The following is a 25,862-nucleotide window of genomic DNA, read 5'->3' as shown; positions in this document are numbered from 1 at the left end:
AAATTTTGTCAAAACATAAGATTTATGTATTTGAATTGCATAACAAATTTCCATCCATTTGGATTACATAGTTTTAACAGAAACCAATTAATAATCTGAATGTGATTCATATTTTTAAGTCATATATAAATGAAACAGATAAGATTTATGTAATTGTATTAATAAACTGAATGTGATTCATATTTGTCAGTCATATGTAAATGAAATGGATAAGATTTATGTAATCGTATACAGAAAAACACCCATGTTAAATTAGCACTGCTCAGTGTTCATATGTGTGCACACTACAGAGTTAAAGTACCATTGAATCAGTGTTGAAGTAAATGAGATAATTAAGTGGTGATTGAGCATCAAATATGAACACCTGCTGTTAACAAGCAGAATCACTGAAGAACAGAGAAACACAAGAACTACAACTGACTTCAGACACAGCCTTAGATGAAATCAACTAAAAATAAAAGAAGACATTAAATATGTGAAGATCTCAGCAGAGGAGGAGTACACAACTCCACAAACAGCATTACCAGCTTCACTTATTACTAACCAGATTTACTTTATTTAATATCCGATTTAATTAAATCATATTTTGTATTTTAAAGTCACCATAATGGTGGATAGCATTTGCTTTAGTTGGGCTCTTGACCCTTGACTCTTTAATATAAATATTCTTTGGCTGTTATAATTTTTAATTATAATTTTAATTGTTTGTAAACCACATTTGATGTAGCAAAAAAGCCATGAGAAAGTGAGATCAGGTGATGTTGGCTTTTAATTGGTGATGATATCATCATGCAATTGTCTGGCTCACTGATCTTATTCTCCGCCTAATGCTTTGATTATATTGGACTTGTGTTTTTAATATTGTTTTATTCATAATAATTTAATTCTACAGCATATCTAGCAGCATTGTTTGTAAAATAATATCCATGTTTTTTTAAAATATTTATTTAGTGAACAAAAACTTTAATCTATGGCATTACTATGGCACAGTGTATGAATCTCAACAATGGTGACAATCAAACAAAATATCCAGATAATCAGTGCATGCTGGGAGATATGGGTGAGTTTTGATTGGTGGTACCCAGCATGCACTGCAGCATGTAGCATTTCATTGATTGTCACCATTGTTGAGAATCATACACTGATTCTTGATGTCTAAGTAACATCTTAACAGAAGAAGATTACTGTATTAAATGTTTTTAAAATCATTTATATTATTTAATAATTAGCATCGCTCTGATGTTGTAAAATCAAATGACTTTTACTCTAAAAAAATATTTAAAATAAAAATCTATGATCAAAGTATTAGACACCAGTGATGCGCGGGTTGATCCAAAATGAGCGGGTGCCTGCGGTCACCCGCGGTTACGAGTCATCCAAAAATATTTTTAATGATATTCGGGTCGCGGTCGGTCGGGTCGTTTGAAATAAAGATGCCAATTAAACCTTTGTAATTTATATAGTAGCTACTAGACACAATGTTCTATGAAATACATAGGTCTACACTTTATTGGCTGAATAACTGCGCGAGGATGACGCACGAGCTCAGTCTGCAGCAGAGATGACAGCGGGAAATCCTTATTTACCTGAATGTTGAGCGCGTTATTAACTTTTGAATAAAAGCTGACGCGGGACAAAATGCCCGATTTCCCAACACGTTGAACTGAGCAATGCCATTGTGCCATTTTAATAGGCTACTTTTAAACGCATATAGCTCAGTAATGTCAGTTTTATGTATTTGCTGAGAGGGGGCGGGGTTTTTGTTGGGAAAGTCCGGGGAGAGACGCACACTTCGATTAGACTGGATAAACACATGCAGCATCTTAATTGTTAAGAAAATGAAACGAAATAAATGAATAAATCAAGCCTTTATTACAAAACACTAGGCTATATCATACAGCATTCAGAAAAATGCGCACCCCTAGTTCCTCCGTCTATGGCCCATGACGCGATGAGCATTTACTATAGCTACTTTAAAAAAACGCAGGTCAGGAAGCGGATCGGGTACAATATTTTCTTTCTTTTTTTTTGCGGTCTGAGTTGCGGGCGGGTTAGTTGAAAACGTCGGTCGGGTGCGGGTTGTTTATACATTGACCCGCGCATCACTGTTAGACACTGATTAAGTTCAGGGATTCAGGCAATTACGTGACGATGACTTTATATTACACCAGTAAACAGCCAACATCACCTGATCTCACTTTCTCATGGCTTTTTTTCCTACAACAAATGTGCTTTACAAACACACAATTATAACAGCCAAAATAATATTTTAGATTTAAGTGTTAAGGGTCAAGAGCCCAACTAAAGCAAATGCTATCCACCATTATGGTGACTTTAAAATATGATTAAATTTTTTGAGTGTAAATAAGTAACAAAAGTCCCTGAGTTAAAAAATGTGTCAAACGAGCCTGTGTGCGACTTGGTATGACTTGATGACTAAGTTGCGACTTGACTTGACAAAGAGTATGACTTGACTTGACTTGACTTGACCCTTACAAAGTAATGACTTGACTTGACTTTGACTTGCAATGTTAAAGGTGGGGTATGTAACTCTTTTTTGGCCATTTTTTCAAAATCACTTTCCTAACCCACTTACAGCCACTGAGTTAGAAGCACTGAAATACAAATTAAGCAATTTAATCATCTGTGGAACGGGCAGGACTCGAAAACTCCAGCCAATCATTTCCAAGACCACCTAGAATCATTGGACAGTAAGTGCGTCAATCAATCGGTCGTACCATCCCCCTCTCCCCCCATCCATGTCCATGTTCTTTGAATGGGTGGAGTCAAAAGAAAGAAGGTAGGACCATTTGAGTTGTGTATTTTCAAAATCTGCCAGCCGTTTTGCAAATCACATACCCCACCTTTAAGACTTGGACTTGACTTGAGACTTGCATTTAGTGACTTACTCCCACCTCTGCTAAATACTTTAGCACATACGTGTGTGCTACTGTTCGCTAAATGCTAACTGCAAAGATTTTAGTTAATGTCATGTTTTTAATTCATTCACGATTACACATTAGATGTTTGCAGTATTATATTAAGAGATATTCATTTTCAGTGGACTCAAATGAAGTTCACAATACTCAGTATAAATACTCGTTTTTAAACTTGAACTGTTTGAAGCAATCGGTTTCCCAAATGATATGAGTTACCTTCCATTGTATTTTTACAGTAACATGCTGTAAAAAAGGAGAGCTGTATAATAACGGTAGAGGCCTGTAAATTAACAGTACTTTGCTGGCAACCACAGCTGCCAGTAGATTACTGTTATTTTACAGCGCAATTTTTTACAGTGTATCAGTGATATCCAAGGTGACAGAAAAATGGGTAGCAGAACAGCTGAAAAACCATCTAAACTTGGGCCACACCCCTTTGCACCCAATGCAATTTGGATTTCGCACAAATCACTCTACAGAGACAGCAAATTGTTTCCTCCTTGAAAATATCAAGTCAAAATTAGATGGGGGTGGTATAGTAGGTGCAGTGTTTCTCATTAAAAAGGCTTTTGACACTGTGAATCACCAGACACTATTATCAAAATTATCTTTTTTTAATTTCTCAGAAGAGGCCATGAAATGGATGGAGTCATATTTAACTAATAGGAAACAGAGCGTACGTATTGGTAATTCTCATTCTTCATACCTCGACTGTAATATTGGTGTACCCCAGGGGTCAGTATTGGGCCCTATCCTGTTTAGCATGTACATTAATGACTTGCATTCAGTCTGTCAATCTGTTAATATACAAATGTATGCTGATGATACAGTTCTTTATTTGCATGCCAAGAACAAACAACAGGCTGCAACTAAATTAACTGAAGCACTGGTGCATGTTTCTGCATGGCTAAAAATGTCAGATCTGCATCTTAACATTAACAAAACAGTCTGTATGTTCTTTTCCAAGAGGTCCTCAATTGTACAACAGGCTGATGTTTTTATTGAAGGAGAAAAACTCATGGTTGTGTCCGATTTTAAATACCTTGATATCATTTTAGATTCTAATTTAACTTTTAAAAAGCATGTTAAAAAGGTGGCTAATACCCTCAAATATAATCTGGCTAACTTTAGACAAATAAGGTCATATTTAACCACAGAGGCAGCCAAACTTTTTATGCATGCCATGATTTTTTCCCACATATCATATTGTTTTACAAGCTGGTCCCAAGCAAATGTGACAACTCTTAAACAAATAGAAACTCTTTATAAGCAAACTTTAAAAAATTTAGATAAAAAACCTATCAGCTATCACCACTGCAATATTATTACTAATTATAATTTATTTAATTTTGACAGTTTCTTACATTATCTAGATGCCCGTCTTATTTTCAAAATTTTACATGGGCTTGCACCTCCACCACTGGGTGAATTTATACAACAGAAGAATAGCAGTGGCAGGGCAACTAGGGCAGCTACCAGGGGAGACTGTGTTGTACCGTATAGACATAGTAAGTTTGGCCAAACAGTCTTCTCAGTACGGGCTTCAAATTATTGGAACTGTCTCCCTACTAAACTCAGAGAGAGCACCAGCTATTTATCATTTAAATGTACACTTAAGAAATGGATTAAAAACACTCAAAACTGCAATCATCAATAGTTAGGTTTACCTTGGGTACTGCCCCTCTTTGTATTGTACTTATTATTATCTATTTATTTTCTTCATTTGTTTTCTGTTTTTTTATGTATTCTTTTTGTACTATGATGTTGTGTTGATCTACCAAGGGACTACAGATGAAAATTAGCTCTCTGGCTAACTCTGGCGCATTTATATTTTGAGTGTAAACAAAAAATGTTGATTGATGTGCATTGTCCCTTTTAAATAAACAATAAAAAAAAAAAAATATATATATATATATATATATATATATATATATATATATATATATATATATATACACTCAAAACTGCAATCATCAATAGTTAGGTTTACCTTAGGTACTGCCCCTCTTTGTATTGTACTTATTATTATCTATTTATTTTCTTCATTTGTTTTCTGTTTTTTTTATGTATTCTTTTTGTACTATGATGCTGTGTTGATCTGCCAAGGGACTACAGATGAAAATTAGCTCTCTGGCTAACTCTGGCGCATTTACATTTTGAGTGTAAACAAAAAATGTTGATTGATGTGCATTGTCCCTTTTAAATAAACAATAAAAAAAAAAAAAAATATATATATATATATATATATATGTACGGTAACACTGTGGTATTGTGAGGCACAACATTTAGTTCCTCCACATAGAGGAATTACAATAAAAACAGATTGAAAAACAAAACCTTTGAATCTCCTCTCATTCTCAGATTCTCCTCTCTGACTCACAGCACCGTGATGGGGGCATTAGCCATGGATGGGGGAGTGTCTATTGTCTCCCCTCATTCATATTCATGGCCATCAACACCCCTACGCATACAGCAGAGCTGGCACAAAAACTGACTTGCAAAGTTTAAATCGTTATATTGTTGTTTTGTGAAAGAGTGATCAGAATGATTTTCACATCATTTTGTAGTAAACATTCTAGCCTACAAGAATGGTAACTCAAAAGTCTTGTGCCAAACTATTCAGTATGAGTAATATGGGCTTATTGCAGTGACAATTTTTTCCCCAAAACTTACTTACCACGCATAATATATTTTTCCTATAAAATGCAAACATGTAACTTCCATTTTGCTCACATATTATTGTAGCAGAGTTTGTGCTGAATACAGCAGAATTATGAGTTGGCCAAAGGTATGTTGTAAGTAGCTGAAATAAGCACAAATGTCAGGGCATGTCAAAACATCTCAAGGGCCCCAAAAAACCCTCAGAACCCAGAGGGTTAATATTATTCAAATTTTTATTATTTATTCATTCAAATTAAATTAATATATGTTGGTTTGAAAGTGCAAAAATGATGAGACCTAAACTTCATTGGTTCTAGCGTGTCATGCAAGCAGATTTGGGCTTTTGTGTTTACTGTGTCATATTCAATTGATAAGCTCTTATGTATGTGCGCTGTTCAGTGTTCAATAAAAGTCTAAATTAAATCAGTTGAATAATGGACTCACCTGTCGATCTCTGAACAAGTCAGGATGAGCAACTGACAAGTGCTCAGATTTGATGTGTTGCTTCCCATTGCAACACATTATTTAAAGCGTTACTTTTCTCATTACTTTTGTAGGCAAAGTAATGCCTTATTTTACTCATACTGCTCTCTCGATTTATTAATTTCGGGCGTGTAGAAATTCGAATGAGCTTCGTTTGATCCAACGTGTTCCTCCGTTGTCACCGTTTGCCGGTTTCGCGTGACCCGCGTTAGTTTAGGTAGCGCACTGCCGCCTAGCGGTGAACTTCGAAACAGCAGCGCATCAAATACCGAATTGAACAAAATTATGATATTGTACCGTTTGAAATACAAATGCAGTACCGGTATACTGCGCATCCCTACAAACACGCGGAGCATGAGTGTCCGAATCCCGACACAGAACCCAAGCCAAACTAGACTGAAGTGCCGGGATCCAAGCCACGAACGTGAAACAAGGCACACAGACAAGTGTTCACGGCTCGAGCACGCTCGAATCCCCACGCTCAGACACAGACACACTTTTGTTTTGTCTGTGTCTGTCACAAAACCAAGAAATAAACTAGACAGAAGTGACAGAACCCTGACACCTGGATGGTGCGATTGACCAATCAGAATCAAGTATTCCACAGAGCCGTGTAATGATCTTAATGTTAATCTCAACATTTACGAACTAACATGAATATTTTTTTAACTAACATCAAAAAAGATTAATAAATGCTGTAAAAATATATTGCTCATTGTTAGTTCATGTTAATTAATGCATTAATTAATGTTAACAAATGTAAACATACATAATTCAATATCAAACCTGTAACCCACACTTTTGACTATCATGTTTTAATCACTTATTGTTTATGATATTTTATATATTGAATTGTTTATAGGAAGTATGTGATGTTTGGCATGTTGTTATGTCTGAATGTTAATTAATTTCCCAAATGTTGATATTAATCTTATCTTGGTTTATATTAGAATTCAACTATACACTGCAAGAGCGGTAAAATCAGGAACCAAATGACTGATTTTAGGAAATTAATTGATACTTTATTCAGGTCAGGTCTAAGAAATTCCATATATTGATAGAAATTTGGGATTTCATTCGTTCACTCTCTTAAAACGCATTATTTCTACACCTTCTTTCAGGACTTCTCCAGACTAACTTTTCCACTGGTTGCACTGGTGCTACCAACTTTCTCAGTTGGTCGCACCAGCACATAATTTGGTCGCAATCTTTTTTTTTTTTTTGCTACCACGAGAGGTGTCAAAAGTATAGATACTAGGGTTTAAAAATACTTCTGTAGAAGTTGAAGTATCAACTCAAGTTTTCACTCAAGTAAAAGTACTGGTTTCAAAATTACTTAAAGTATAAAAGGAAAAGTAATGCAAGGAAAAAAATTTCATTAAGGACAAAAGTTTAAGCCGCGCCACAGGAGCCTATCGTGCACTACTCCACCTCCTCAAAAAAACATTTTTCTAAAGGCCTTAATGACTATAATAGAACTAGTCTGTGAATGCCGATGAATGGTTGTCTTAATCTACATAACCTAGTTTTGCACTGATGTAAAAAGACTGACAGTGACAAGAAACCTCTTGTTGGAATTTTTTTAAATCTTTTAACTACCAAAAGAAAACCATTAAAAAAAATCCTAATTTACGCATTTCATCATCAGTGCGCCATGCGCGTGCACATGACTGATAATAGGGACTTTAAGCAGCAGCTGCTGATACAACGGCGTTCTGTTACGAGCATGCTAATTTCGACCGTTTCACAACTACATAATTACTAAAGCTGCAGACGCACGCAAGTATTCACACTGGAAGCGTTTATACAGCGTCACAGCAGCGGCTCCAACGCTATATACAAGTGAGCATTTTTACTATACAGTATTTGTTTTTATAAACTTGATAGTCTTGAAAGTTTATTAACACTAAGAGGTGTAACATTCGCATGTAAATGGTGAACAACAAACACAACCAAGAAAACTGCTCAGATCATGCCGTTTCAGTCATACTTCGATCTGTTTACAAGACAGTAAACTCTGTGGATTAAAAAAGAATGCACACTCGGGTTTGATTTGGGTAGTGCTAAAGCCTATATAGGCTACCTGTCTGTGTATTACATAACTAAAAGAAAGATTATGCTATCATATTTTTTGGTTGATTTACTTTAGTTTTTTATAATACACCATACTTTCACCCAAACTGACAAATTAAAAACAAGTTTAAATGAGTAAATCTTCTATAAATATTTTTAATTCTTCATTTTCTTTTCTGACATACTCCAGTTCTTGTTAAAACACACTAGACAAGCTTATTTTGTGCATTTTGAGCACTTTTTGTGGGAAATCATATTGTAGCGCACAGACTCTTTATAATTGTTGTGAAATTGGCGTTTTATTTTGCACTGGCAGTTATAGGGTTAATGCGGTGACTTCGGATAAGGCCGGGTAGAGAGAAAGTTGTGTTCCGATTAAAAGTTCAGGAATGGAGCCTCCCTTGTCTGTCGTTCTTCAGACGTTACAATACGTATTTTGTCCATCAAAAGTGTGCTTTCACTTTAATTGAGCGTGAGCAGCGCAGCAAAAATAGCCTCTGCGCTTCACTGGACCCGATTCACTGCTGCTGGCGCGGCGTTCCTGCTACCGGTGTGAATGCATTGATTGGATAATTGGTTAATCATTGGTAGTTTACTATACTTAGGTTATTAATATCCAGAGCAATTCATACCCAGTTATGGCCCATTAAAATGATCACTGGTCGATTAATCTGATCAGCTGTAAAACAGTGATTCAATTGCCTACAAAAACCTCAGTGTGGCGAGCAGGCACGAGGCCGACGGCCGTGAGAGAATGGTGCGAGGCCGGTGGCGTGATTACTAATGAGCGACACCTGCACGACGCACCGGTCTCGTATCTCTCACGGAGGAACGGAAGCATAAAAGGAACAACGACAGTGGAGATCGAGAGAGGCCAGGCCTGGATTTTATTTGATGTTTTGTTTTATTATGGGTGGCGGCAGTCGACCGTGAGGGACTGCCGTCTTTACTTTCGTTTTTAGGATGTTAACCTTGTCGCTCCGCTCAATATTACACTCTGCCAGTACGCTCGCTCAATCACTCACGGCCCAAGTGAACGATCCACTCATGTACTCACTCCGTTAAAACTACCTTCGCTGAAATCCCACTCCGACATGAAATTTATCTGTATTATACGTCTTTGTTTGTAATGAATTTCTTGAATAAATGTCTCAATTACAGACGGCCTATAGATAAAAGTTAGGATATTTGTTTGTTTCAAACCAAATTTTTTATAAAGTGCTGTATAAACAGGAACTATGCTATTTTCTATCCCAGTTTCTCCACACTCACTTTCAATTTATTCTCCATCTTCGTTCTAAACTTAGATGTCTACAGTGTCTTTATGTAAAAGGTGCGCAACTTCATTAAAACAATATTTTAATTCTATAACCAGGGCTCGACATAAGCAATGGCCCGATGGCCCGGGGCCAGTAAAAGAGTATGTCGGGCTAGTTGATTGGCCAGTCACTGGCCCGTGCGGGCCAGTGACTGCCATCAGCAAAACAAACAGCAATTCGTCACACACAGTGGCGCGATTCGCGCGAAGAGTGTCAGTGTTAATTCAGGTTATTTAATATTCCGGCTGTGAATTATAAGCTCTGCCTCCGATTGAGCTAAAATCAGCCAATCGTCGAGGTAGTTCAGTATTCGCATACTCCGTTGTTGGGGAGCGAGCGCGCGCGCGCCGTGTCCATGCACTTCGTGAACGTGTCTATGGATGAAAAGCTGGAAGAAAAGAAGCAAGTTTAATATCACACGATAGCCTAATAGTAGCCTATGCCATGAGGATTCATGTTAATGGAAAATGTTAATGTCTTGATAGTTTTATATTAATATTGTTGTGTGTCTTAATGTTCTTCTGTTTGTTTCCCTTTGTTTTACAAATATTATCTAATATATGTTGTGTTATTTAAAATAAATGTTTAAATAGCATTTATTTTTGTATTGTGTAATATTTTTATGCAATAAGTAGTGTTAAAAATTATTCTGCACATTAATGAGCCAATGTGTTATGATGTGGGATGTGGTGGGCTGCTGTGGGTCAGAAAGTCCAGGGCCACTTTTTGGTCTCAGTCCGCCCCTGAGCGGCAGTCTGCGAGCGAACTGCAGCGAGTAACCTCGTTTTATTATGTTCAGCACCCATTCTGATATGCTAGTTAGTTAAACTTTATTGTCCAGTCTGTTTTCACAGAGCGGAAATTTATCTTTGACACTGCGACATACATTCACATTAGCTTACTACTTAAAAACACATCACACATCAACAGCACAAATACAGAATTAAACACTGAAAGTAAAGAAAAAGAGATAATAATAATAATATTGCCAGCCGTTCTAGGCTATTGTTTAGCTTAAAACACTATACGATTTAAGATAATCACTGCCATTGGGAGAAAAGATTTTTTATAGACGTTTTTTTCTAGCCAAGGGAATTTTTAGTCTACGCCCAGATGGGAGCAATTCAAAAGTAGAGTGAAGAGGGTGTGTATTATCTTTAAATATCACAATTGCCGTTTTTTCCATAAAATTATCAAACAAGCCCTGAAGTGGCTGTTGTTTGTGTCCAATAATCTTATTTGCTTGATTAATTATTTGTGAGAGTTTGTTCCATGCCAGAAATGGTTTCCCATGCTTGTCCTTATATTTCTTTCAGGGCCAGTAAAAATATAGAAGGGGCCAGCAAAACTCTGATCTACTGGCCCCGGGGGCCAGTGGGGATTTTTTTTTATGTTGAGCCCTGCTATAACCTTAGATCTATTGCTTATTTCACATATTCTTGAACCTCAGTTGTTCTTGCAGAAGTTCAAAAGTGCTGCGTAACACACAAGAATGAACCTCATTGGTTCTTGCTGAAGTTCAATGTGCTGCGTAACACACAAGAATGAACCTCACTGTTCAGATAAACAGATATATCTGTTAATCATATAAAGCGATCATGTCTCTTCAGAAAATTTGGTTTAAACTAAATTCAAATACATTAGTTTCACAATCTCTTAATTAACTTTTTAAAGCGTTGAAGTGGTAGCACTGACAATGGAGGGACAGAAATAGCTCAGATTTTATAAATAAATTTGTAATTTCTGTTCTGAAAATGAATGAAAGTCGTAAAGGGTTTGAAACGATATGAGGGTGAGTAAGTGACAGAATTTTCATTTTTTGTTAAACTAACCCTTTAAAAAAACAAAACCAATCACACTAGACAGGATTATTGTTATATTACTTAACATACTTGAGTTTGTCCAGATGGTGGAGAGTATCAGAGAGCAGCTTCAGTCCTGATTCTCCTGGGTGATTGTAGCTCAGATCCAGCTCTCTCAGGTGTGAAGGGTTTGAACTCAGAGTTGATGCCAGAGCAGCACAACCTTCCTCTGTCACCAAACAGCCAGATAATCTACAACAACAGAAAGTGTGCTTCATCTACTGGTGGCCTCTGATTGATTTCAATAAAATCACAGTGTCGTAAAATGTGCAAATTATCAGCTACAAATGATCTTAAGGATATAATTATAAGTTATAATTTCAAAATAAAAAAAAAGCTTTTTTAACCAATAAAATCTAAAATAATTAACCCTCTGAGGTCGACAGACATACCGGCGCCTTTTGGTGGATTTTTCCACATAGCAGCAAACGACTTAAACTAATTTATGGTAATACGGTTATACAGCAATACATCATTCGAAACTGTAAAAAGTTTACTTTCATTTGTCTCCATTTGCAATCAAAATCAAACAAAACAAACAGGATGTTTTCTGCCATCTCTGTGAACTTTTTTTCTGCAGTGCGTCACAAAAATGAAACAAAACTCAGTGAATATTTGTCACATAAACATGAGCAATATATCTATAGATACATAGGATACATTATCCTATTCAAAACTAAACAAATATTCTGTTTATATAATCTGTACAAGAGAGAGAGATGTACCCGTCTCTCGTGTCAGCTTCCTGCTAATGTGAACATGCCTACAGACAGCGCACGCTATTCATATGGTAATGATCTGAGGCAATTTATGCAAACATAGTGAACACCCACATCAACTCAAATGCATCAAGTTTCATCAGAATGATCAGATTAATTTATTTTAATGCGGTGAGAAATAATCCTTGAAAAAGAATAATTTCAGAATAAGTTTGCCACGATATGTCCTTATGTGGTTATTTTTCCCAGACCCTCAAGTACCTCAGTATGTTGAGTTGACAGTTGACACTCTTCAGTCCAGCACACAGCAGCTTCACTCCTGAATCCTGCAGGCCAGTATTACTCAGGTCCAGCTCTCTCAAGGAGGAGTTTGATGATTGTAGAACTGAAGACATCATTTCACAGCACTGATCGGTGAGCTTACAGTGTGCCAACCTAAACAGGGGAGAAATGAGAAACAAATCATTACAAAAACAATATTATTACGGACTAGTGTTTTAGGGCACTGTATGCATTGTTTCTTGTTTTTGAGAAAGGGTCTGCAAAGAATATGAATGTAAATGTACCAATATACTTCAAGGGAAATCAGTCCCCCCAAAAAAACAATTTAAATAAATAATTAAATAACTTGTTTTAAATCAAATCGTTCGGGTACCAGACAGGAGTAGGCCTGTCAAAATAAACCCAGGATAGCACAAGTAAACCACCTGTTACATACAACAAAACCAGAAATGTTCACAAAGTCTGACTTTTTGTTTCTTTCAACATAAAAGGGTTTAAACACCCCTCAAATGACACAGTCAAAAGTTAACTTGATCAGTACCAATAAAAATAAAAAAACAATCAAAGAAATAAAAAATGATCAAATTAAGAAATAATCGTTGAAACACAATTTCAATCCCTGATACTTTCAGTCACCACTACTTTTTTTTTTTCTTGGTTCTCTTTCACATACATGAGCCGCGTTTCCACCGCGGGAACTTTCCCCAGGAACTAGGAACTTTGGGGTGGTACTCGGTGCGTTTACACCGCAGAAACCAGGGTCTAAATGAAGTTCCGGGTAAATATTTCCCCCTCCGAAAGTCTCTGCTGGCGAGGTGGTACTTTTTCAAAGTTCAGGAACTTTCGGGGGTGGGACTTGTGCGCTGAAGATGCTGATTGGTTGTGTTCATGCCGCATTTTGACTGGAGGACTCCACGCAGAATTCTATTTTAACTGGCATTTTTTTTTAAATCTATTGCGGTTCGTGGCTTCATGCATTAAGAGTTGTCTGTCTGAAAATATGGAATTTATTTAAAAAAACACAGCTGGACCGACGACGAGGTTCAGGCTTTATTACGCGTATTTGTGTAACAGGAAATTTTCTGCGCGTTCGTCCCAGCCATCTCACATTCAATGTCCGCAATACATCACAAACACAACTACAGCACAGTTTGAATCTCCTCCATACTTATTATAAATGTGGCCCTCAAAACTGATTACTGTCCACCGCAGACTGGGAGGAGCAGTTGCGCGCAGTTTATAATCTTCCCGGTACTTTAGACCGCGGTGTAAAAGCAGAAAGCAACCGGTCTAGGGCAAAAAAAGTTCCTGGGAAAAAAGTTCCTGGGACAAATTGTTCCGGGTAATTTCGGTGGAAACGCGGCTATATAAATACATAAGCGGTGAACCCGTGCAAATACGTCAGTTGGTAGTAACAGGGTTTCAGCAACAGTAGATTCACATGTCCACATTAGAAAATTTGGGATGCGTTGAGAAATAATTTTAAGAATTGAGAAATTGAGAAAAGAATTTACCTCAGAAAAAAGGCAAACCTGTGGTTTCGGTTTTATTTTGAGGGACTTGATACATCCGAGGATATAATTTATGATGAGCAAGTTATTTATTTTTACATTAGAAAACATGCAATTTTTTTACATAAACATGCACTATAAAAAAGTGAATGTGCAGTTGTTGCTTTAAGGAGGTATAACTGTTTCTACCTATTTTTTCCTGAAGTGTTGACAACTTAGTGTTAAAGGGCACCTATTATGGAATTTTGAAATTGACCTTTCATGTAGTGTGTAACATAGATCTAAGTGAACAAAAACATCCTGCAAAGTTTGAAATATGAAAGTGCACCGTATATAAAGTTATTGTCTTTCAAAAGTAAGAGTCGACTCGGAGTCATTTTTATGAATCGTTAGAAGACCGAAGCTTTTTCTCTGACTAGATGACGTCAACTTGTCAAGCTATTTGAATACGATACGCCCATTTATTGCGCTCCAAGGCCAGGGAAAACATCATGGCGACGAGACGCTGTGTTCTGAAGTGGGACTCAAAAGCCAACTTTTTTTCATCTGCCCAAGGAGGAGCATTTGAAGACTAAGTGGCTACAATTCATATATACAACTATACCACAGAAGTATAGTCCGAGCCTTGTGCTTTGTTCGCGCCATTTTGAAGACGATTGCTTTACCAACTTAAATGCAATCAAACTGGGATTCGCGAGCCGGCTGATATTGAAGGAAGGTTCAGTTCCAAGTGTATTTGCATCAGCTTCCTCCTCCGTATCACAACCTGTAAGTGTTATTAATAATTGTTGCTTTTATGTTTTATGTAGCATGCTTAATAATTATTTTGTTTGTTGTGTAAGCACCGTTTAGCTTCTAGGTCTTCAATGACAATTGTATTGAGATATGTGAAGTGTTTGTCGTTGTTTTCGGAGTTGTCTTAAAGAATAGAGTAATACCGGCTCGTAGTAACGTAACTGCATTTTTTTTTTTTTTTTTTTTTAAACGTTATGTTTATTTATCGGGCTAACGCAAACAAAGACTGATTGTGCTTTTACAATATGAACTCTGGGCTATGCTCGTTATGGGTCGTTTCCGACAATCTCTGCACAGAGTATACCAATCACAACACTGACTGGGTCATCTGACCAATCAACGCAGATTAGCGTCGCGCAAAGGAGGGGTTTGGAAAAATGAGTCATTGAACGAATCATTTGGGAGTCGGTGAGCAAATCAGGTAAAAATAAATGCATATTATACGACAACAAAAGTGTTTTTTGTCATTGCATGCATGTAAAACTGTTGTTGGGGACTCCCAAAACAACATTAGGAAAATTTTAAATGTCATAATAGGTGCCCTTTAAAAATAGTGTTAATAATTGTTGCAAACTGGTACTTCCAACAAAATATTAGTGCATTCCTGGAAATGGGCATTGTTACACTACATCCTTATGCATCGCTTTCTGCCAGGATTTTTACAGGCTTTTCCCATTGGAAAAGATTTGGATTTGGTACATTAGAGTTTTTAAGTATTGGTGATTGCTTACAGTGTGCCACCCTAAACAGGGGAGAAATGAGAAACATATCATTACAAAAACAATATTATTAATACAGATGGGTGTTTTTAGGGCACAGTATGCATTGTCATGTTTTTGAGACTGGTCTGCAAAGAACATGAATGTAAATGTCCCGATATACTTCAAGGGAACTCGGTCCCCCCAAAAAACGATTTAAATCAATAATTAAATAACTTGTTTTAAATCAAATCGTTAGGGTGCCAGACAAGAGTAGGCCTGTCAAAATAAACTCAGGACAGCATAACTAACCCACCTGTTACATTCAACAAAACAAAAAATGTTACAGAGTCTGACTTTTTCTTAGAGTCTTCCAACATAAAAGCGTTTAAACAACACCCTTCAAATAACAGTCAAAAGTTAACTTGATCAATAGCAATAAAAAACAACAACAACCAATCAAATAAATAAATTATCTTTAACAAATTAAACAACATGGCGCAGGACGTGAAAATGATAACTGCGTCAGGCTGAAACTTGCAAAAAACACTTGCATTGCGCCGGGTGTATGATAGGGCCCTAAATGTGTATAGGATGTTCTAAGAATGTTGTTCTACGAACGTTTTCTCCCAACATTATGAGGGCATTTATAAAACCTCCAAACTACCTTTTGAGTTAGCACAACCGTTTGAGAGAACCTTGCCAGAATGTTAGCCAAAGTTATTAGAACATTCCCTGTTAGCGGGGTATGCATTGTCTCATGTTTTTGAGAAGGTTTATGTTAACTTGTATAAAAGGAAATGACAAGAGTAAGTAATTACAGGTGAAGGAAAATTTATTTATCTGATGGAAAAAAAACATACATGTGAAGTAATCTACTTGTTATAATTATAAAAGTAGAATATGCACTGTATAAATCACATTATTAGTAACATATTACAGTTTTTTCGAATTGTGTACACACGTTTGCTAAGTCTTATTTTTCAAACATCTAAACAAAAAACAAAACGCATGCAAAACGTAAGATAAGAAATTAGTTCACCTCATCTTCATCACAAACTCACGTCATCCCAGATCATAACATACCTAGCTGCTCTGGTCCACCCCTCAGCTCGAAATTCAAAATGTCCAAAGACCCTCACAAAAGCCGTAATAATGTTGTGATTTTATCTAAGACAACTGTCCCACTTTCCATCCCACTCTTTATTTATCTAAGACAACTGTATTTCCTTGTCCTCATCCTCCTCTCACCCTCTTTCCTTCACCTCTAGCCTAGGAAAGCTTATCTATTTTGAAAAAGGAAAGCTTATCTATGTTAAAAGTGTTAAAAGTTAAGTGTAATTGATGATATTGCTCCTGTGAAAGTCAGGAAGAGTGGTAGACAAAAGGCACCTTGGAGAAACTCAACAGCAGTGCAAAATATGAAAAGACAATGCAGAAAAGCAGAGCGCATGTGAAGGAAGACAAAACTTGTAGTCCATTATAACATCTACAAAGACATCATCCATGCTTTCAATATGGAACTAGGCAAAGCTAGACAGACTTTCTTCTCAAATATTATAAACAGCAACTTAAACACACGCACTCTTTTTGCTACTGTAGAGACTGACAAACCCCCCCGAGCCAGATTCCCAGTGAAATGCTCTCAGACAGCAAGTGCAGTGAGTTCGCTTCTTTCTTCTCTGAGAAAATCAATAATATCAGAAAGGTGATCAGCACATGCTTGAGTTGCACTGGGGTCACACAGATCAGACCACAACCTGAGAAAGTAGTTACTATGTCTGATTTCAAAGAAATTGATGGCAACATTTTAGAAGAAACCGTACAGCAACTTAAAACATCAACCTGCACCCTTGACGCTCTTCCCACATCTTTCTTCAAAAGTGTGTTAAACAGCTTAGAAGCAGATCTCCTAGAAGTGGTAAATGCCTCACTTCTCTCTGGAAGTTTTCCAAACTCCCTGAAAACTGCAGTTGTCAAACCCCTCCTGAAAAAAAGCAATCTGGATAAGACTATATTAAGCAACTAGAACGATCTCAAATCTTCCTTTCATTGGCAAGATCATTGAAAAAGTTGTTTTCAATCAGCTGAACAAATTCTTAAGCTCGAATAAATACTTTGACAATTTTCAATCTGGTTTCCGATCGCATCACAGCACAGAGACAGCGCTCATAAAGATAATTAACGATATTCGCTTAAATTCTGATACAGGCAAATTATCAGTACTGGTACTTAGTGGTGTCAACAATAATCGATTCGGCGATGCATCGCAATGCGGGATATGCACGATTCAGCATCGATGCGGCAAAGTGCCATAATCGATTATGTCACTGTTTATTTTCTGGCCTTGAGTTGGACAATAAAGTTGTGAAGTTTATTACTTCCGTGGGCATAACAACAACAACAATCAAGACGGCTGAGGCGGAGGGAGATGACCGCGATAGACGGGTAATTAAAAACGCACCCAAAGCTTGGAAAAGCGGACATCTGGGCACATTTCGATTCTACGAAGTTAATGGGAAACTTAACAAGACGAGGCTGAACACAGGAGCGCAGCTTCGCGGCTGAGACACGAATAGACTATTATTAACTTAAATCTTTACTCTTAAACACAAAAGGCACGTCTATTTTAATAAAAAAAAATGATATTTATTAAACAAACCAGATCAAGAGCAAAAACGAAATAAAGTGCATAACTGAAAAATAAAGCATAGGCTCAAAACTAATACAAACAGCGGCACTGCGCGAGTGCGCGCATTGGGCTCCAATAATATGTTCCCGTCTTCTAAAAAAAAATGCTGCCGATGTCTTTGTTGACATGGTAGAGGAGGACTGACTATGAATTAAACGGGCTCTCAATTAAATAAATAATATTCAGCAAACCTTAGTAGCCTATACTTTCTTCAATCTGACTGTCTCTCTTCTCCAGTGGGTTGGGATAATCCAAAAGAAGTGAAAACAAGGGGGGTGTTCTGAAGACAGACTGTTACCTGTGAAACAGGGGTGCTCTGAAAACACCCCCATAAGCAATTAGTGCTTTCCACCTGATGAAATGAACGCGCAAAATGAATGAAATGAACGCGGCAAAACTGATGAAATGAACGCGCAAAACGAATGAAATGAACGCGGCAAAACTGATGAAATGAACGCGGCAAAAAATCGACCAATCAGAATTTTGGTCAAGCCAGAACGTATCGACCAACAATCGACTAATCGACTGGGAGATTACAGCACTAGAAAGCAGTGATTTATGTTTTCTTTTTCAGGTTTGAAAATGCCATATACAATATACCCTGTACCATTTAATTTTATTTTGTTTAATGACATTTAACGTTATGTCAAAGATACAGCAGTGATAATGGTAGTGATAATACACACATAGCAGCCAATAAAATCTGTTGTTCAATATATGACTGCTTGTATTGCCTCATGACTGATGAAAAATTTGCCTTGTTGTGTGCAGTAGAATTTTGATGCATCGCAATGCATCGTAGAATCGAATTGAATCGAATCGTTACCTGGTGAATCGTAATCGAATCGAATTGTGAGGGCAGTGCCAATGCACACCCCTACTGGTACTACTCGACCTCAGTGCTGCATTTGACACTGTCGATCACAACATACTTCTTGACAGGCTGGAAAACTGGGTGGGGCTTTCTGGGATAGTCCTAAAATGGTTCAGGTCATACTTAGAAGCGAGAGGTTATTATGCGAGTATAGGAGACCATAAGTCTGAGTGGACATCCATGACATGCGGAGTTCCTCAAGGCTCAATTCTTGCGCCACTCCTATTCAACCTGTACATGCTTCCAATGAGCCAAATAATGAGAAAGAACCAAATCTCTCACCACAGCTATGCAGACGACACACAGATCTACTTAGCCCTATCGCCTAACGATTACAGCCCCATTGACTCCCTGTTCCAATGCATTGATGAAGTCAACAGTTGGATGTGCCAAAACTTTCTTCAGTTAAACAAAGACAAAACTGAAGTCATTGCGTTTGGAAACAAAGATGAAGTTCTCAAAGTGAACGCATACCTTCACTCTAGAGATCAAACAACTAAACATCAAGTCAGGAATCTTGGTGTGTCTCTAGAGTCAGACCTTAGCTTCAGTAGTCATGTCAAAGCAATAACTAAATCAGCATACTATCATCTGAAAAATATTGCAAGAATTAGATGCTTTGTTTCCAGTCAAGACTTAGAAAAACTTGTGCATGCTTTCATCACCAGCAGGGTGGATTATTGTAATGGACTCCTTACTGGCCTTCCCAAAAATACCATAAGACAGTTGCAGGTCGTACAGAACGCTGCCGCCAGGATCCTGAGCAGAACCAGAAAATATGAACACATCACACCAGTCCTCAGGTCTTTACACTGGCTCCCAGTCACATTTAGGATTGATTTTAAAGTATTATTACTGGTATATAAACCATTTAATGGCCTAGGACCTCAATACATTGCAGATATGCTCACTGAATATAAACCAACAGATCACTCAGATCATTAGGATCACATCAACTAGAAATACCAAGGGTTCACTCAAAGCAAGGAGAGTCCGCTTTTAGCTATTATGCCAGCCACAGCTGGAACCAGCTTCCAGAAGAGATCAGGTGTGCTCCTACTGTAGCCACATTCAAATCTAGACTCAAAACACATCTCTTTAGCTTTGCATTTACTGAATGAGCACTGTGTCACTGTGCGTCCGACTGTTTGCACTGTATTTTATTATTTTATTTTCCAAACTGTGATTCAGGAAGATTTTAAGGGGAACGGGAGAACTTCACTCCGACGAGGCGAGTGAAGATTAGCTATACTATGGAGAGTATAGAGGTTCGCTGTTTGTTTAAAACAGCAAAAGTGAAACGTGCTCTGTGGGGGCCCCGCTGGGCAATACTGGTGTAAGACACCACCCCAGCAGAGGACGTCCCTGGATTGTAGGTCCAGTGGCACCGCAAACCTGCTCAATCCCTTCCATCTCAGATAGGGTTTTAATTATTCTTATATCTTTTGATTATTTTAATTTCTTCTATGTAAAGCACTTTAAATTTCCACTGTTTAACTTTGCATTTACTGAATAAGCACTGTGCCACTGTTCGTCCAACTGTTTGCACTGTATTTTATTTTCTAAACTGTTTTAATTATTCTTATTTATTTGATTATTTATGTAATTATTTTAATTTCTTCTATGTAAAGCACTTTGAATTACCACTGTGTATGAAATGTGCTATATATATAAACTTGCCTTGCCTTGCCTTGCCTATGTCCTTTTATAGTTCTAAAGCTCTGATTTCTAAGTAGGGATGTCAACGATTAATCGACGATCGATTAATTGTCGATAATACATTTAATCGATACAACTTCTCGATCATCGATTAAGCTGGTTCATGCGCGTGCGTGCTGCTCAACCGCGAAACAAAGCGAGCGAGTTTTGTTTGGGACCATTTTACACCTTCATTATGACTATAAGTTTGTGTGTTCATTCGCAGCCTTTTGTTTTGTGCAAATGTAAGTTGTAATGTTGTGTTCATTTTGTGTATGCCTATCTATATCTGATTTATCTTATATTGGATGCATCCCTTGAATGAACGCTGTAGTGCTTCAGCGCGCGCGGCTCAAACGGCACTGCACGACTAATAATGACTATTGGCAGGACTGTCATATTACATAACATTATAAAGAGAACAATATTGTAATAAAACATTGTGAATTATTTGAGTTTAGTTGCCGTGTCGCGTTGCTCCAGGAAGAGCGCGTCCTCAACATGATCATTCTGAATGAATGGCACGTAAATTAGTTCAAGTTCACTTGTGCATTCACGTCATTTTCTGCAGAAATAATTTGTAATCTTATGTTTATTTTGAATATATCTGATTAATCTCATATAGGATGCGTTTCTTTGAGTTAAATAACGCGCTAGCAAACTAAGTGCTCCAGTTTAACAGTGGCCTTCATTCAGCGCGCGCAGCTCAAGCAGAAATGCAGGACTAATAATAACGATGAATAATTTGGGACTGACATATTACACAACATGAGAACACTATTGTATTAAATGGTTGTGAATGCATTGGGTTTAGTTGCCGTCTTCAGTGCGGTGTTCAGGGAGAGCACGTCCACAGTCACACATGATTCATGACACACTCTGCATCTGAGGCGGCGCTGGTGACTCGTTGTATAGTAGTCATTATATTTGATAATTAAATAATCAATGACATCGAAACATTCATCCATCGATCATGGGAATTTGTAAAAATTGAAATCCCTAAACAACTGTTACAATAAAACATCAATTGAGCAATATAACATGCATTTTTATTCAGTATATAAGCAATATTTAGCTTTTTATGTTAAAGACACTATTGATACCGTGAGAAATTTACATTCTCAGGAAAATAGCCGTTTATCAGTTAATCGTTAATCGATCGATAAGGTCAATCAACTAATGATTAATGAATTAATCGATAATTTGCATCCCTATTTCTAAGTGAACAATTCACTATTCACTATTGTGTACACCAGTGGGGAGTTGGTGTTTCCAATTTGCACACACAAAAAAGCTTTGCATTTAGTAACTTTTCATTTAGGCCCCATTTACATTTACGATTTTTTCCTCTCATGTGGCACAGATCGGATATGACCGGCGAACGTGTAAGCAGGAAAAAAACACATGGATTCCGATATTCTCAGATCGGTTTCAGGCCTCACTCATATGTGGAAATAAATCAGATATGAATCGGCAGATATTGCGTCTGGCATGTAAGCAGACAAATCTAGTAGTCCCCAGTAAATGTGAGTCGTACGTCATTAAAAAAGGATGTCAACTCAGGTGGACACCGTGATTGACACTGTGATTACATGACTTATTAATGGCGCGATGGAGGACGAAGGCTCCACATAGTGGAGTAATTTTTTCTCAGCCGTACGAGAGCAATGTTTTGCTGACCTATGAAAATAGTACGGAAAGCAAAACACTGGATAATTAGAGATGCGCTAATGACGTCACCTGAATCCACAGCCAAAAACAAATCATCCACCTGCACCAATAATTTTCTCTGATTTAAGTATCCGCACCCGATTGTCAAATTACTATTATTCGTATGTGTTATTACGCGGGAGGATAAATGGATGATCATCACCTTCAACAGCGGACTTGGCGACGGTTGATGCGCGCATCCAAGTAATGGTAACCATGGTAACATAGGCCCAATACACTGATGAATACGCTGCTTTTAAATTAGTATTTCTTTAAAGCTAAATTTATTTGAAAGAATTTCATTTTCTTAATGGCATAAACAGGCTTTTACTCCCTTGAAACATAAATTGGAATGGAACACGGCACGCTCATATTTTAGAGTAGCCTAGTTAATATTTTCGTTAATAAATGATTTATCCTATCCACCCGCGACCCACCCGAAATTAATCAATGTTATTTTTATTACTTCACCCGCCCGATCCGCGGATTATCCGCAGATCCCTCGTGGATATAACCACGACCTGCGCATCACTATAATAATTTTGTCTGCATCCATTGCATATCAAGCTGTTTTACTTCATTTTCCAGGTCAGAAAGTCTACATTGGGTTGTTTCGGCAGTGTACAGTGTAAATGCAAATATCGGATACGGGTCACTTTTATAAGATGATGTAAGTGGGTCGTCAAAAAAAATTGGATATAGTCAGCAAATCGGAATTGGGCATCAAGGTGCAGCCTTAGAAATGTCACGATTAGATCCTAGAAAGAAGAAGATGATTTAAAGGTAACAAGTTTAACCCTCTGGGGTCGGCAAACGCACCAGCTTGTTTTTTTTTTTACATAGCAGCAAAATAGACTTAAAAAACATTGTGCTTTTATAAAAGAAAGAAAATAAACAGCGTGTGCTTTCTGCCTCTCCGTGAACTTTTTTTCTGTTGCACGTCTCTAAACTTAAACAAAACTCAGCGAATACTATTCACCCAGATATTAGCAACTTTATAATCATTTAAGTGTGTACTTGTAAATTATCTAATTCAAAACTAAAACAAATATTCTCTGTTTATGTAATCTATATAAAAAGAGCGAGTTCTCATTTCAGCTCATTATAGGTCATTATGTTTTAATGTGACCACGCCCACGGAGAGCGCGCGCTATTCAAACGCAAATGATCTGAGGCAATACATGCAAACATGCAAACCGGCCACATCAGCTCGATAAAACACAAGTTTAATCAGATGAATGTACTATGCCGTCTTGTGAGGCTGTGAGGAATAATCCTGTGAAATTTACCTCAGAAGTGCTGGTTTCACTTCGAGGAGCAATGATCCATTCCAGTTGAGGATTAGTGGTAAGTTTTTTATTCTTATATGTTTTGTTCTAATCGCGATATGGAAAAGTATCTGTAAACCGCAAAAAGACTGTTTAAAGGGCACCTATTATGACATTTAAAATGTTCCTAATGTTGTTTAGGGAGTCCCCAACAACAGTTTTACATGCATGCAATGACAAAAAACACTTTTGTTTTCGTATAATATGCATTTATTTTTACCTGATTTGCTCACCGACTCCCAAATGATTCGTTCAACGACTCGTTTTTCCAAACCCCTCCTTTGCGCGATGCTAATCTGCGTTGATTGGTCAGATGACCCAGCAGTGTTTACAGAGATAATACTTATTGTTTAACACGGAGTACAATGATGCTTTTATCAATTAAATTGTGTTATAATAATGATTATAGTCCACTGCTTTGTAGTTTGTAGTAAAAAACTAAAAATAAGATAAAGAATTTAATGTTATGTTAGCGAGCATAGCCCAGAGTTCATATTGTAAAAGTACAATCAGTCTTTGTTTGCGTTAGCTCGATGCATAAACATAACGTTTAAAAAATAAAATTAAAATGCAGTTACGTTACTACGAGGTATTACGAGACAACTCCGAAAACAACGACAAACACTTCACATATCTCAATACAATTGTCATTGAAGACCTAGAAGCTAAACGGTGCTTACACAACAAACAAAATAATTATTAAGCATGCTACATAAAACATAAAAGCAACAATTATTAATAACACTTACAGGTTGTGATACGGAGGAGGAAGCTGATGCAAATACACTTGGAACTGAACCTTCCTTCAATATCAGCGGCTTGCGAATCCAAGTTTGATTGCATTTAAAAAGCAATCGTCTTCAAAATGGCGCGAACAAAGCACAAGGCTCGGACTACACTTCTGTGGTATAGTTGTATATATGAATTGTAGCCACTTAGTCTTCAAATGCTCCTCCTTGGGCAGATGAAACAAGTTGGCTTTTGAGTCGCACTTCAGAACACAGCGTCTCGTCGCCATGATGTTTTCAAGTTTTCCTTGGAGCGCAATAAGTGGGTGTATCGTATTCAAACAACTTGACAAGTTGACGTCATCTAGTCAGAGAAAAAGCTTCGGTCTTCTAACGATTCATAAAAATGACTCAGAGTCGACTCTTACTTTTGAAAGACAATAACTTTATATACGGTGCACTTTCATATTTCAAACGTTGCAGGATGTTTTTGTTCACTTAGATCTATGTTACACACTACATGAAAGGTAAATTTCAAAATTCCATAATAGGTGCCCTTTAAATATGAATCGCGTTTCTGTGTGTGAATGAATGAACGGCACATATGCGCGCTGTTACTAGTTGTGACTAGTTTTGGATAGATTATAAAGTTTTTATATAAAAAAAAAAAATAAAAAAAAAATAAAATAAAAAAATTATATATATATATATATATATATATATATATATATATATATATATATATATATATATATATATACACACACACACACATCCTAACATTGGGTCTCATTCATGAAACATTCGTAAATATACGAGTAAATATGTGAGTGATCTGCGCGTAAAGAGACCTTCCCGAAAACTCTTCTCCTGATTCACAAATATTTCGTAAACGTCAGATGTGATAGTGAAATGTGTGTGTTAATGAATTCCAATCAGTCGTAAATGGGACGCGCGTGCACGCTCATTCTCAAACCCCGCCCATTAAATCCGACTGACAACTATATATGGGCATTATATTATGACACCAAACTAAGGATTTCAACATGTCTTCTCAAAAGCGAATGAAAAAGAAAAATTTCTCATTATCAGATAATATTTTATTATCAGAAGTTCAAAACGTCACATTTTATTTTCAAGCGTACATAGTGGCGTATCAGGTCCTAAAAAAAGGAAGCTTGGCAGATATTACAAATGCAGTTACTGGAGTTTCATCTGTTAATCGAACAGTCCCAGTAGTGAAAAGAAAATGGTTCGACATGAAGCTCGACTGCAAAAAACGAATGAGTTCACTTTGAAAAAATATAGCCCAGCCCTATTGAAGCAATTAATTATTTGATTAAAGTGTTCCGTTTGCAGATGCTATCACTGGCTCTCATAATAAAAGTAAAAAGAAAAACCGTATGTAATTACTATATATCATATTTTTTCAAAATGCTGTGTAAATATGAACCCGATTAAGGTGAATTAAACTGCAGCCTTATTAATGA

At 37.1% G+C, this 25,862-nt stretch overlaps 1 protein-coding gene across 3 annotated transcripts in view; it reads right to left on the bottom strand.

Annotated features, from left to right (window-relative positions):
- The window catches only part of LOC307003546 (uncharacterized protein), a 60,176-nt gene that overhangs the window by 19,848 nt on the left and 14,466 nt on the right, over window positions 1-25,862 (bottom strand). For all 3 annotated transcript variants that reach the window (XM_079622137.1, XM_079622136.1, XM_079622138.1), the window contains 2 exons: window positions 12,318-12,491; window positions 11,368-11,529 (listed from right to left, as the gene is read on the bottom strand). In XM_079622137.1, the coding sequence (XP_079478263.1) occupies window positions 11,368-11,529; window positions 12,318-12,491 (336 nt within the window). The remainder of the gene's footprint in view (window positions 1-11,367; window positions 11,530-12,317; window positions 12,492-25,862) is intronic.

The sequence above is a fragment of the Phoxinus phoxinus genome, assembly GCF_949152265.1.
Source record: "Phoxinus phoxinus genome assembly, chromosome: 1".
NCBI lineage: Eukaryota > Metazoa > Chordata > Actinopteri > Cypriniformes > Leuciscidae > Phoxinus > Phoxinus phoxinus.
Note: the sequence above shows the minus strand (reverse complement) of the source record. Positions and strands in the feature narration are given on the sequence as shown.